At 39.5% G+C, this 15,586-nt stretch overlaps 1 protein-coding gene across 2 annotated transcripts in view; it reads left to right on the top strand.

The window, feature by feature from the left end:
- LOC124131793 (putative ATP-dependent RNA helicase DHX57) overlaps nucleotides 1-13,448 on the top strand; it is a 37,739-nt gene extending 24,291 nt beyond the window's left edge. For both annotated transcript variants that reach the window (XM_046495260.2, XM_046495259.2), the window contains exons 19-28: nucleotides 30-79; nucleotides 534-624; nucleotides 1,465-1,560; nucleotides 2,748-2,831; nucleotides 5,683-5,823; nucleotides 6,163-6,277; nucleotides 7,156-7,217; nucleotides 8,254-8,343; nucleotides 9,114-9,257; nucleotides 10,544-13,448. In XM_046495260.2, coding sequence (XP_046351216.2) covers nucleotides 30-79; nucleotides 534-624; nucleotides 1,465-1,560; nucleotides 2,748-2,831; nucleotides 5,683-5,823; nucleotides 6,163-6,277; nucleotides 7,156-7,217; nucleotides 8,254-8,343; nucleotides 9,114-9,257; nucleotides 10,544-10,687 — 1,017 coding nt within the window. In that variant the 3' untranslated portion in view covers nucleotides 10,688-13,448. The remainder of the gene's footprint in view (nucleotides 1-29; nucleotides 80-533; nucleotides 625-1,464; nucleotides 1,561-2,747; nucleotides 2,832-5,682; nucleotides 5,824-6,162; nucleotides 6,278-7,155; nucleotides 7,218-8,253; nucleotides 8,344-9,113; nucleotides 9,258-10,543) is intronic.
- The last annotated feature ends 2,138 nt before the right edge of the window (nucleotides 13,449-15,586 follow it).

Here is a 15,586-nt window from a genome sequence, read left to right as displayed (position 1 = left end):
AAGTTGACAGTATGAAATACATTTTCTAGGAGCTGACTCCTCTCGGCTACCATGTTGGATCATTGCCAGTTGATGTTCGGTAGGTCACTTTGTCTTTATATGTGGTGACGGGGAAATAGTATCTGTAATATCATCACTATGGGTAATACTTTATGGGGATTCTGGGTTTGAATAGGTCCCCAGCAACGGATTGGGTGGTCAGGCATAGTGACTTGGATGATTGTGTGTCATCATACCTAGAGGACTTGGATTGTTGTGTACGATTTCACTCATTGGATTGTCTGGTCCAGACTAATTATTTACAGGCTGCTGTCATTTAGCTGGGATATTGCTGAGTGCAGCATTAAACAAACAAACAAACAGTGTGTATCACTCACAGTTTTCGCAGTACTTTCCTGCTTGTAAAACTTTCCAGATTTCCAGTATCTATGACCTAGGTCACATCGGGGGTTTGAACCCACATACAGCCGACACCAAATATAGAAATGAACCTCTGTACAACCCATGTCACTCACTCTGTCTTGTGCTGACAGAATCGGGAAGCTGATGCTGTTGGGAGCCATCTTCCGCTGTCTGGATGCTGCCCTCACTATAGCTGCAACCCTCAGCTCCAAGTCACCATTTGTAAGTAGACATGGACGGTTTATCCATCTGAAGATGTTACGATGAAGGCATTACGCTGGTTATATCATGGCATTCACATGCTCAGTGTACATTGTCTACTTCATCGTTGCAAATCATGTTTGTTCTGCATACTGAAGAGTAGGCAGTTGTAAATACACGTTTAGTTTGATAGTTGTATTTTATTCAGTTGGTGTGTGATAGAAGTTGACAAAACTGTGCAATATATGGAAAAGTGAGGTTCATTTATGCTGATACTGAGTTAAACCGAAATCACAGCTTTGTGATCTCACTTTACATATGCTGCTGTAGTTTTGACTTGCTATGGTGTATGTAATACCATCTTAAATACTTTCCGAACGTTGCGTTGAACACATAAAGAAGGAACTCTGTGCATTATTGCCTTTGTTTTGTGTCAATATTTCTACATATGTAGGTGTGCAGTCCAAATGCGTAGAATAAGAGTTGACTGGTCTTCTTTTGTGAGTGAGACCTGTGAAGATCCGGGGTAGAATAGGTCTTCAGAAACCCCTGCTTGCCGAAAAAGGCGACTATGCTTGTCGTAAGAGGCGACTAATGGGATAGGATGGTCAGGCTCGCTGACTTGATTGATGCATGTCATTGTATCCCAATCGTGTGGATCGATGCTCATGTCAATCACTGGATTGTTTGGTCCAGACTTGATTTCTTTACAGACCGCCGTCATATAGCTACAATATTGCTGAGTGCAGCCTTAAGCAACAAACAAACAAACAAACAAATACTTTCCATAATGGAAATAACAATTGTTGTAAGACATGAAGGCGGATGTACAGATCTATTCAACTGACCACGTTGTTTTAGGTTTCCCCGTTTGACAAGAGGGATGAAGCAGACAAGAAGAAGCTGGAGTTTGCTGTGGGAAATTCTGACCACTTGACCATGTTGAAAGCTTACATGGTGAGTTGTGTTGTGTATATGGAAGACTACATGCTCCCACTTTGTCTACAACTATGAATCTTCCCGAGGCAAGGGACTTAACTGACTGACAGTGTCAAACCTTGCCGAACTAGGCTGGAATTATGGAGTTACAATTTGGCTGGACTGGTTAAAAAAACAACATGGCAACTGCCATGTCGAATTGTTCAATTGCAGGATTTGCAGAGCATGTGTACTGTCAACTGTGTGTCGACAGATATTTTCCCAATCTTTTCATGTTTTTAATCAAGGTGCTCAAGTGATTTGATGCACTTCACTATGAAAAACGCGTTTTATTACAATATAGATCTTTATTATTGATGAAATTGTCTTTGACTGGGCAGGCATCGCTATTTAGTTTGAAGCTAGTGCAAGAGATATGAGAGGTGGAATCTGATTGGTTAGTAGAGGGACATAGAAGGGACGTAACTCATAATAGCCACTGGTTGCGCTAAAATCAATCCCACAAATTCCAGGCTAGTTCGGCAAGGGTGGAAACTGGACTTTTATAATCCCTTGCCTTGAGAAGATGATATGTGGATGTTTCAGAAAGTGTTGAATCATCAATCCTATTTACTGCTTTAAGAGACAAGCTACATATACAGCAATAATTTTTATCCTGTTTCAGATTCTTTTTCTACTATGGAAGTCAAATAACCTGGTCTTTCCTGGTGAACTGTTCATGTTCTGAAAATGAATAATCCGAAACATATTTTGTCTCATACCAAAACGTCAGCTCAAAATCCGAATTAGGTAAAGTTAGAGACTTGTTCAGTAGTTTGATGTTGAATATAAAACTTAATTCATTAAGTTTTGAGACATAATCTGTCACCACCCCCATAACAGCACATGAATAAAAATTGGCTCAGTGAAATATATGAAATGGATGGAAAACTGGAAGGGCCATTAACCCTACCCCTAAACTTAAGGAATTCAGATTTTTATCCAAAATCAAACTTTTGATCTGGTTCTTTTGGCAATGTTGGTGCTGAGAATAGGTGGATGTGTGACTGCAAATTTGACAGCCAGGGAACAACAGTGAAACCAGGGTTTCACTGCGTTACATATGTGGTCTCTATCAGGCAGCTGGGTTAAACACTGAACTGTGGCCATGTGCCTGGAGTGTGTGTGATGTGGCCTGCTACTGTATTCATCTGTCTGTTTCACAGGGCTGGATTGAGGCAAAGGAAAAGGGTTCCCACAACCAGTATGTCTTCTGTCGGGAGAACTTCCTCTCCATAAAGTCACTGCAAGTAAGTCAACCTCTTTCTGTGTTGGTTGAACAAGTAAGTAGACATCTTTCTGTGTTGGTTGAACAAGTAAGTCGACATCTTTATGTGTTGGTTGAACAAGTAAGTAGACATCTTTCTGTGTTGGTTGAGCAAGTAACTTGACATCTTTCTGAGTTGGTTGAGCAAGTAAGTTGACCTCTTTCTGTGTTGGTTGAGCAAGTAAGTTGACCTCTTTCTATGTTGGTTGAGCAAGTAAGTCGACATCTTTCTGTGTTGGTTGAGCAAGTAAGTTGACCTCTTTCTGTGTTGGTTGAGCAAGTAAGTTGACCTCTTTCTGTGTTGTTTGAACAAGTAAGTTGACCTCTTTCTGAGTTGGTTGAGCAAGTGAGTTGACCTCTTTCTGAGTTGGTTGAGCAAGTAAATTGACCTCTTTCTGTTTTGGTTGAGCAAGTAAATTGACCTCTTTCTTGTGTTGGTTGAGCAAGTAAGTCGACATCTTTCTGTGTTGTTTGAACAAGTAAGTTGACCTCTTTCTGATTTGGTTGAGCAAGTAAGTCGACCTCTTTCTGTTTTGGTTGAGCAAGTAAGTTAACCTCTTTCTGAGTTGGTTGAGCAAGTAAGTTGTCCTCTTTCTATGTTGTTTGAACAAGTAAGTTGACCTCTTTCTGAGTTGGTTGAGCAAGTAAGTTGACATCTTTCTGTGTTGGTTGAGCAAGTAAGTTGACCTCTTTCTATGCTGATTGGGCAAGTAAGTTGACTTCTTTCTGTGTTGGTTGAGCAAGTAAGTTGACCTCTTTCTGTGTTGGTTGAGCAAGTAAGTTGACATCTTTCTGTGTTGGTTGAGCAAGTAAGTTGACCTATTTCTGTGTTGGTTGAGCAAGTAAGTTGACCTCTTTCTATGTTGTTTGGGCAAGTAAGTTGACCTCTTTCTATGTTGTTTGGGCAAGTAAGTTGACCTCTTTCTGTGTTGGTTGAGCAAGTAAGTTGACCTCTTTCTGAGTTGGTTGAGCAAGTAAATTGACCTCTTTCTGTTTTGGTTGAGCAAGTAAATTGACCTCTTTCTTGTGTTGGTTGAGCAAGTAAGTCGACATCTTTCTGTGTTGTTTGAACAAGTAAGTTGACCTCTTTCTGATTTGGTTGAGCAAGTAAGTCGACCTCTTTCTGTTTTGGTTGAGCAAGTAAGTTAACCTCTTTCTGAGTTGGTTGAGCAAGTAAGTTGTCCTCTTTCTATGTTGTTTGAACAAGTAAGTTGACCTCTTTCTGAGTTGGTTGAGCAAGTAAGTTGACATCTTTCTGTGTTGGTTGAGCAAGTAAGTTGACCTCTTTCTATGCTGATTGGGCAAGTAAGTTGACTTCTTTCTGTGTTGGTTGAGCAAGTAAGTTGACCTCTTTCTGTGTTGGTTGAGCAAGTAAGTTGACATCTTTCTGTGTTGGTTGAGCAAGTAAGTTGACCTATTTCTGTGTTGGTTGAGCAAGTAAGTTGACCTCTTTCTATGTTGTTTGGGCAAGTAAGTTGACCTCTTTCTATGTTGTTTGGGCAAGTAAGTTGACCTCTTTCTGTGTTGGTTGAGCAAGTAAGTTGACCTCTTTCTGTGTTGGTTGAGCAAGTAATTAGACCTCTTTCTGTGTTGTTGTACGGCAAAAAGTATATCTCTATAGTATCTTGTTTCATAATACATGATATGATACACAATGTGAGACATGATTTGATATACAATATGAAACAGTATGAAACACTGTATAAAACATTGTCCTCCATGATATGATACGCCATATGAAACGCGATATGACACATGATGTCATACACAATGTCATACACAATGTCATACACGATGTCATACACATTTCATACACAAGGTCATACACAATGTCATACACAATGTCATACACTGTGTGAGACATACACGATGTCATACACAATGTCATACACAATGTCATACACAATGTCATACACTGTGTGAGACATTGTCCTACATGATATGATACACCATATGAAACGCGATATGACACATGATGTCATACACAATGTCATACACAATGTCATACACTGTGTGACACATACACGATGTCATACACAATGCCATACACAATGTCATACACAATGTCACACACTGTGAGACATTGTCCTACATGATATGATACACCATATGAAACACAATATGACACACAATGTCAACAAATGTCATACACAGTGTGAAACATCGTCCTACGTGTATGATACAACATATGAAACGCGATATGACACACAATATCAAACAAGATATAATACACAATGTGATACATGATTTGATTCACCATATGAAACAATACAATACTCGATATGATGCACAATGTCAAACACAATATCAAACAGTATCAGTAGCAGTGACTATTGGGACTATTTTCATTATTGACCCCATTCTTGACCCCACACTATTGCAATAGTGTTGTGATAGTTGTCAACTTTTGCAAAAGCATTGCGAAGGCAGTAAACCAACCTTAATTATATCAGTCAATGTAAAGGAAATAAATAAAATATTGCTGACAATCTCAAAGTCGGCCATTTTCTGTGCTACTCAAACCAAAGGGAAGTAACTCTAATCTGAAGTTATCATTATCCCTGCTTACCAACACAAAGGCAGGATTGAAATTTGCATAATTTATGTTCTGTTTTTAACTGATTGCATCTTTCGAAGCTATGAATTGTTATGCATATTATTGACATTACTGTAGAATTTATAAGTTCCTATCGATATAGTACTATCGAGGGCAAACAATTGCATTACATCGATAGCTCGTTATATCATTACACTCTTAATTATCAGGTTTGTAAGTTTTTAAGAAGTATTTACGTGAGATTATTTGTGAAAATCTCCATGTGGTGTATTTGCAGATGCTGTGCAGTTTAAAGCAGCAGTTTGTGGAGCTGTTGTCTGATATTGGGTTTGTGAAGGAAGGAGTGACGCTGAGGGATGTGGAGAGGGCAGCCCGGACAGGAGGGAGGGATGGAGTGTTGGAGGCCACAGGACAGGAGGTGAGTGTGTCAGAGGGCAGGTAGTGAGGTAGGGGTTGTGAAGGAAGGAGTGATGCTGAGGGATGTGGAGAGGGCAGCCCAGACAGGAGGGAGGGATGGAGTGTTGGAGGCCACAGGACAGGAGGTGAGTGTGTCAGAGGGTGGCAGGTAGTGATGTAGGGGTTGTGAAGGAAGGAGTGATGACTGGTTACACTGAGGAGGATAGTTGCTGACATACAAATCATGTTTTGTGATGAGGATTCGGTCCTGGTTGCTGACCATTCAGGCCAAGCTTTTCTGTAATTTGTACCTGTATAGAACCAAACCATATTATTGTCTTGAAATGTGCTTGTGTTACAGGCCAATGTCAACTCCAAGAACTGGAAGCTGGTGTCAGCGGTGCTGGTCGGTGCCTTGTACCCAAATGTCGTCCAGATACTTGTCCCTGAGACCCGGTACAGCCAGAGCAGTGGGGGTACGACATCAGTTACCATAGAAACACCATAGATATTTACACTTCAGAACAGTAGTTTTATTTTGCAAAGTTGTCATTGTTTGGTGAAGACTTGATATGCTGGAATGATTATTGTTCTGAACAAATTGTCTGATTATGTAGAAAAAAACCCATAACAATAGACTAAAAAGAATAATAGGCTTGGTCCTCAGGCACCCCCCGCATCATCATTAAGTCTGCCATATGTTTTGTTTATTTTTAAAAAAACCCATAAAATTCCTAACACTTAACAACAATATAACACACAGTTACTTCCCTTTACATCTCGTGCTATCGTTATGGTGGCAATAGGAGTTTGTATGCTTGAATATGTAGGGAGGCCCTTTCCCAGGTTGATGGTACACAACTGTACAAAAAACGAAAAAACACTGCCAGCCCGCACTATGTCTTCAAAAGTCATTGCCTGAGAACCAATTCTTTTATTTTTTAAGCCATATATAGATTGATGATTAGATAATCAATAGATTGATTTTCAGACAAGCATCTATTGTACAGCTTTTATGTTTGGACTGGCCCCCAACTCAAATACAATCTGTATTTGTCATTAAACTGTTGCAGTTTGCTTGCACATGTTTCTTAGAGGTATTTTATCCTAAGTATTTCTGGTGTCCCCTGCTATAATATTACTGGAATATTGCTAAAAGTGGCATAAAACCATATTCACTCACTCACTCAGTGACTAAATTTGACCTTTCCATATATTCCCGGACTAAGCTTCCAGGATCACCTGTAAGAAACTACATGATCATTTGTACCAGAGTCTGAAATTGACACTATTGAAAGCACGTAAAATGTCCCATGTCGTCATGAAGTTTATGACTGTGTGTTTTGTTGACCAGGAGCTATTATGAAAGCCCCGAGACCGGAGGAGATGAAGTTCAAGACGAAAATGGATGGATATGTAAGTTATCTCTGCTGCTGATTATGTTTGTGGACGATAATAAACATAGCATTTCCATTAAACTTTGTACCTGTCTGAGTCTTTAGGAACTAGTCTGAGTGTAGATATATATATTTTGGTCTGGTCAGCCCAGCTGATCATAGTCAGAATATTCAGATTCCGCTGAAGACGATGACAATGGCCAAGTGTGTGCTAGTAGATTCAAAAGTGTGTGACCCAAATGCACAGCAACACAACGACCCAAATGCACAGCAACACAAACGACCCAAATGCACAGCAACACAACGACCCAAATGCACAGCAACACAACGACCCAAATCCACAGCAACACAACGACCCAAATGCACAGCAACACAAACGACCCAAATGTCTTGCCTGTCAAGGAGAAGCTGTTGGTATAAAAATTAGGGCTGGGATGATACACCAACTGTGCGATCTCATACGTATCACGACACCTTGTTCACGATCCGATACGTATCACGATACTTGCTTGTGCTCTTGTCTGTGGTGCATAAGCAATCTTTTACAAAGACAGGGTAGTAAAGTACCTGACACACTGACGATTTACAGTTGGAGGTGTCAAGTATGGCGCAATGGATGAGAATATTTACTTTTTCACAACTAATTTTCACTACTAGTTAGTGTTTGGTGTAATACCCATAAAATTAAACATTTAAGGTATGTATTTTTTTTTTTACTTAGTGTGTGACTGTGATTGATACTTGTATCGGGAAGTTAAATATTGCGACCCATCGATGCATTGATGTATCATCCCACCACTAATAAAAATATAAGAACAAGAGGGAAAAATTCACTTATATTTCTAAATGATGAGGGGCGGTCGGGTAGCCTAGTGGTTAAAGCGTTCGCTCGTCACACCGAAGACCCGGGTTCGATTCCCGACATGGGTACAATGTGTGAAGCCCATTTCTGATGTCCCCCGCCGTGATATTGCTGGAATATTGCTAAAAGCGGCGTAAAACCATACTCACTCACTCACTCTAAATGATGATTTTCACCATGTCTTTTTGCATAGGTGTCTGTCCATCCATCGTCTGTCAACTTCCAAGTACGTCACTACGACAGCCCATATCTGGTGTATCACGAAAAAGTGAAAACGTCAAAGGTTGGTAACACATCTCCTGGTTATTAATAAGTCAATATGTTAGTTATTATGAATTTCTTTAGAGTTCATCCATAGGGTGTTGTTAGGATCAGTTGATGCTCATGATACTTGTCACATTTATGCATTCGATTTTTGTGATCATGACAGAGATCTGATTTCAACAGACTGGTAATTCCGAATGATATTTGTGATGTGTGCTTGTGTTATTTTAATACAGTAACTACGTTTATAATGAATCTGCTTACAACAACTGGTGGCTAGAACTAACTGTTTGGTCCTGGCCATTTGTTGTATTTGTGATATTGGCTTATAAAATTGTTGGAGATAATGAAATAACGGATATAGCGAACTTTGTGGTCTGTCAATGACAATGTTTATGTTTATAATGAACTGTTAATGTCTGAGCTGTTCACATGGCAACAGTCATCCTATCAAAACATCGCAGCCACACACGGATAAACAATTGAAGGCATGTGATTATCTTGAAAATTTGTTCTCAAGTTACACCCTCAATTAACTATAGTAAAACAGTGATACGACTATAGCCTTTAAAGTGGGATGACTAGATTAAGGAAACATAACTTGATCCAAGATGTCTGACAGTCAAAATGGTTATTGAACAGAATGGTTGGCTGATTATCCCCCCCTTTTGGTCAACTTATGGTCATGATGAACTAAAATTATTGGTTCTTTTGAGTTCGTTTAACCACAGTTTACTGTCTATTCAAATACTGACATTGTGTAGTGAGTGATTGTTGTTGATGTTGCAGGTGTATATCCGCGACTGCACGATGGTGTCGGTGTATCCGCTGCTGCTGTTTGGGGGTGGCACCCTCTCGGTGGAGCTCAGCAAGGGTTCCTTTATCCTCTCAGTGGATGACGGCTGGATACGATTCATGGCTGGTTCACATCAGGTACAGTCAATAATTGGCTGCCAGTGTATTTTGGTGTTCTATTTGCTCTCTGTAAAATATTTTTTTGTGAAGTGACTTAATCGTATTGAGTTTTTTCGTAAGGTCAAGTAAGTCATCATCGTAAACCATAAGTGTTGGTATCAGAAATCTGCTATCATATTTTACAGGTGACAAAACAGATTTTAAGGTAGCAGTTTAGCTACTTGCTATCGTTAATGTTCAGGGATGTGAAATCTCCGCGGAAAATTGCGTTTTTTAAAGCAGTAATCCTCAGAAAAAATCATCTTCCGCGTAAAAATATAATCAAAGATTTTAAAAAATACTTAGAAAAATATGATCGAAAACCGGACAACCGTCGCGGTTTGACCTGTTTTCGATCAGAGCTTTCAGCATTATAGGTTTTCGGACATCATACATTTTCTATCACAAATACTTGCACTTTTACAAGGGGTGTGGCGTCACACAGAAATTGTAATTACTCCGATGATGGCTTGTTTTTAAGATAAAGTCGTCTTTTAGCCTATAAGTGAATGAGATGTTTTACAGTTGTTCATGTGATTAGTGAGAAAACTATGAATGTTTCTTTCTTTTCTGGCAACTCTAAAAATTACCAGTCTCCATAATTTTTGTCAGTCCCAACTTTCAACAAATAAAAAGACGTATGAAAGTTACCCGGTTATAATTCTTTCAACATCATGTTCCATGCAATGAGATCATCTCTGAAGTAACTTAGTTAGATCTCCACATCATTCACTCAAAGTTCAGTCACAATTTTCTCTTTTTTAAACATATTTCAAAACTAAGTTGCTACAAATATATATTTAGAATCGAGGCAGATCGAAATTATACTTCCTTGCACAGGGGAAAACCCTGATGGTAAGAGACAAGGTGACTTCTTTCGAAAAATATCCTTACATGAATGCCGCTGATGTTTAATTCAGCAACAAAGATTTAAAAGGTTCTTTATTTGCCGGTCCACAGGGACTGGCAGTCACATGAATTACCGGTCCAAGCCTAACTTTACCTGTAAATAACCGGTAATTACTGTTCGATGGTAACACTGTGATTCTGTCACCTAACTTCCCAAGGACAGTCCTGATTGCTTTGACTCTGGTTTGCTGCTTGAGTTGCTTAGAGTGATTCTCTGGTAAAAATAATTATGGGGCTATGCTTATAAAAAATGATGTGTATATAATGACTCCATGGAATGGTGTGGTTCTCAGTATGTGTGTGTGTGTGTTTGGTTTTAGACCAGAGCCATATACTCCATCTTTTCCTTATTACAGATTGCGGAGCTTGTGAAGGAGCTAAAGAATGAACTGGACCAGTTACTGGCTGACAAGATCAAGATGCCCCACATGGACCTGTGTACATGTCCCCGAGGGAGCACGATAATCGCCACCATCGTCAAGCTGATCACTACACAGTAAGAGCTGTTCTAACATCATCAAGATGCAGCACATGGACCTGTGTACATGTCCTCGAGGGAGCATGATAATCACCACCATCGTCAAGCTGATCACTACACAGTAGAAGCTGTTCTTCCATCATCCAGATGCCCAACATGGACCTGTGTACATGTCCTTGAGGGAGCATGATAATCGCCACCATCGTCAAGCTGATCACTACACAGTAGAAGCTGTTCTACTATCATCAAGATGCCCCACATGGACCTGTGTACATGTCCTTGAGGGAGCACGATAATTGCTACCGTCGTCAAGCTAATCACTACACAGTAGAAGCTGCTCTACCATCATCAAGATGCCCCACATGGACCTATGTACATGTCCTGGAGGGCGCACGATAATTGCTACCGTCATCAAGTTAATCACTACACAGTAGAAGCCGTTTTACCATCATCAAGATGTCCCCACATGGACCTATGTACATGTCCCCGAGGGAGCACGATAATTGCTACCGTCATCAAGTTAATCACTACACAGTAGAAGCCGTTTTACCATCATCAAGATGTCCCCACATGGACCTGTGTACATGTCCCCGAGGGAGCACGATAATTGCTACCAGTGTCAAGCTAATCACTACACAGTAGAAGCTGTTCTACCATCATCAAGATGCCCCACATGGACCTGTGTACATGTCCTTGAGGGAGCACGATAATCGCCACCATAGTCAAACTGATCACTACACAGTAGAAGCTGTTCTACCATCATCAAGATGCCCCACATGGACCTGTGTACATGTCCTCGAGGGAACACGATAATTGCCCCCATGGTCAAGCTAATCACTATACAGAAGAAGCTGTTCTACCGACTTCCAAACCACTCTAGGACCTAGATGGTGGAGATATATTTGCGTGCACACTCCAGTACTATTAGGGTGTTTAGGATTATTTATTTGTGTTATATGTGTTGAATCTAGTACAGAGTTGATACTGTGAAACTATGACATATCTATTCACAAAACTTTGCATGTATAAACTTAAGCTTTTATTGAAACTGTGCCTTTTGTAGATAAGGTTACTTGAAACCTGGATGTTTGTTGTTTCCATGGAAACAAGCTAGACTTGGAATTGAAGATTGAAGACATTTATTCCTCAGAACCACTGGATGTTTCTTCAGGAGCCATTGTGTCTTGGCTTTATGTATCTTGTTGACATGGATCTTTGATATGAACAAATTTCAAAGGTCTCTAATGATTTGTTATATTGTATGGTATTTTGTTATCCAGTTTTTCCATCAAGAGAATTCATACTTAATGGTTTTGTGTATTTATGCAGAGATATGGTCTCTGATTTATCTAAATGACCAAGTATATACAGTCTAGTATGTGAATTGACAAACGTGTGTGTGATTGATCTGTGTTCAGGGAGTCAAGGAGTCGGGTTTAATGCCACTTTGAGTGAGTGAGTGAGTTGGGTTTTACTCCGCTTTTAACAATATTCTACCAATATCATGGCGGGGGACACCTAAAATGGGCTTCACACATTGTACCCATGTCGGGAATCAAACCCGGGTCTTCGGCGTGACGAGTGAACGCTTTAACCACTTGGCTACCTGCTCGTCTCAATGCCACTTGGAACAGCATTTTTCAATCATATCATGCTGCTTCAGGTTGATGCATGAGAAAAGCCCACAGTGATGCAGGTTGCTGAGGATGGGATGTTGCTGACAAGGTGTAATAATAATGATAATAATAATAATAATAATAATGATAATGATAAGGCTATTTGTATTGGGCAAAATTCACATCACTGAAGGACATGCTAAATGCACAGGTTCAGCATATGTAAATATGTACAACACAGAGGGGACAGTCAGATAGTAAAAATATACATTTTCAGTTGTAGCATTCAAAAAGGTATATTTAGAGTCCAGACATAAACACAGTGATGCCAGGTGCACTTTTAAAGCTGAAGGGAAGGGAGTTCTTATAGAGAGGCACCAGCATGAGAGAAGAATCGAGCACCCAAAAAATTAGTTTGTATTTTGATACAGACAGGAGGAGTTGGACGTAAGAGTCGTAAGAGGCGACTAACGGGATCGCTGACTCGGTTGATGCATGCCATCATATCCCAATTGCGTGAATTGATGCTCATGATGTCAAACACCCGATTGTCTGGTCCATACTTGATTATATAAAGACCGCACTTATTTTGCTAGAAAATTGCTGAGTGCGGCATTAAACATCAAATAACAAACAACCAAATTTATTGAACCAGCTAATGTGTGACAGGATATACAGTGTTTTATTGTAGGATAAACAACTTCCACTTGTCGTTTATTTCTTATATGAGATAGCAAAATTATTTGCAGCCTCTTTTAGGATGATGATAAAATGTACAAGCTTTACAAACATTTACCGGGGAACACGTTTTTAAATAATGATGACTCCCTCAATAGAATCCAACCTCGGTGATGTCAGACAAGTACATGTTATGTACAGGTGGGAATTTCCTGCATGTTCTCACATTCCTCATGTTGATTACCTGTACCTTTTCACCCAGTACCCATTGTCATATCTCTCCCGCCTTTTGATGCGATCGTTCAGCCATCGCGTTTATCTGTGTTGCCCAGCTACATCTGTGGGGAACATCTCGCTAGACACTCTCCTCTCTAAACTAATGTCGTCCAATTTATGGCGTCATCAACTTGCAAGCTCAGGTTCGAATCTCCAGAAATGACGTCATGATAGAACAATATTTTATCTTGAATTAAACCACTCTTTTTTCTTCATTGTTCTTTGCGATTTATTGTGTAGCTCTCTTATATATGCTAGGTTCTGTATTGATGTGGTCTGACTGTAACTATCATTGTGCCAAATGAGGATACCTGATTATGGAAACAGCATTATACACTGAATCCATGAATTCTAACAATTATAAGTTTGATTAGTGATGCTATGAATTAATTGCTATGTGCATGTAATTTGCTAGTTCATGAGGTCAGAAGTATGGTTGAGTGAGATAAGAAGTTGTTTTTTTCACTGACAATCAATTTTATTGATGTGTTGAGACTAAATGAGTTTTTTATGGTCAATGGATGTTTTTCGTAAACTTTCCCCCTCAAACATTCTTGTCCACAAACAATGGTTAAGTAAATACTGACACAACTGACCTTAACCGATGGTATGTGTGAGTCAATCATGTTACATATATGCATTATGTAATTCCCACTGTTTCACAAGAACAAATGTAATACTGTCTATCATAGCATCACATACTTCTCCGACTTCTTCTTCTTCGGGCGGTGGGGTAGCCTAGTGGTTAAAGCGTTCGCTCGTCACGTCGAAGACCCGGGTTCGATTCCTGACATGGGTAAAATGTGTGAAGCCCATTTCTGGTGTCCCACGCCGTGACATTGCTGGAATATTGCTAAAAGTGGCGTAAAACCATACTCACTCACTCTTCTTCTTCTTCTTCAGTGATATAAATAATATACAGATTCTATACATATTAATTTCCAAAATCATAGGGGTTGGTTGTCCAAATGAAATAAGGATAACATTAAAGAAATCTTTCTTTTATTAAGTGGTCCCTTAAAAGTATTGTTGGAAGCGATTATGAAGAAAACCTCAATGAAAAGAAAAACGTTTTTGGGGAATGACAAGTCAAAGGGTTACCTCCCTTTCATTATTTGGGTACAGGTATGGTGAGAAAAAAATAGATTTCAATGTTGTTGGTTGGTTTGTTGTTTTATGATGCACTTAGCAATATTCCAACTATATGACAGCGGTCTGTAAATAATCGAGTCTGGACCAGACAATCCAGTGACTGATATCATGAGCATCGATCCACGCAATTGCAATCGATGACATGCATCAACCAAGAAAGCGAGCCTGATCTACCGACGCCTCTTACGACAAGCATAGTCACCTTTTACGGCAAGCATGGGTTGCTGAAGACCTATTCTACCCCGGATCTTCACGGGTCGACTTTTATGTAATATTTTGATTCCACATTAGTGTAATTTTCCCCAGGCAGATCAGTTAACCCTAAAGTCAGTGCTTGTAAATAAAAATTGTTATCACAAGTCGGTGAGTGTATATGAGTTAAAGGGGAAGTGTACACGCAAAAATCACTTTCTTTCTTTTTCTAAACAAAACGCAATTTTAGAATTAGTTAGTATCTGTGTTTGAAAATATACACTCATTTTGTTTCACAGTGAAAGTAGGAAGCTCACAATAGTGTGAAAATGATATGCCGTTATGAAGCCTTCGTTTTACGAGCGAAATAGGCCTGAGTTATCCCCCTTAGATTATGACGTAATTGGTGCCAATTCAACTGGGTCCCTGTCTATTCTCAACGCAAAAGATATCAACGACCAGTTTGCGGTAAAACAACATGGTCTACGACACACTCCGGCGCAGTGGTGACTCAGCATAACACAATTCTGGCTGGCATCTGAGACGCTAGAATCACAAAACTGTACCTACACCACGTGAAGCGGCTCTAACAAAGCATGATGACGTCATAATGTTTATCAATTGGCACCAATGACGTCATATTGCAAGGGGGGTAAGCCATGGTGTTTTTGTTATGGAAATAGAACACTTGGTAAAAGTGAAAAATATAAATCGTTTTAATGCAAAAAATATGTTAATTAAATTTGATGTTTTTATATTTTTGTCTATGACACTTCTATGTTAACACTTTTAATGTGGAAAAAGTACAAGAAAAATAGGTTCATTTCCGTGTGAACTTGCCCTTTAATATCACTGAGTATGTGGAACGAATGAGAATGGGTGAATCTTTTACCTTCTATATTTTATTGCCTCAGGTCTGTACATACCATTAATATTTATTTGAATTGTAAAGCATACTATTGTGGCATAATTATTCTCATATCTATTTACAGCTAAAAGAAACTTGT

Source organism: Haliotis rufescens, unplaced genomic scaffold (assembly GCF_023055435.1).
Source record: "Haliotis rufescens isolate VD_foot unplaced genomic scaffold, xgHalRufe1.0.p SCAF_3, whole genome shotgun sequence".
Taxonomy (NCBI): domain Eukaryota; kingdom Metazoa; phylum Mollusca; class Gastropoda; order Lepetellida; family Haliotidae; genus Haliotis; species Haliotis rufescens.
Note: the sequence above shows the minus strand (reverse complement) of the source record. Positions and strands in the feature narration are given on the sequence as shown.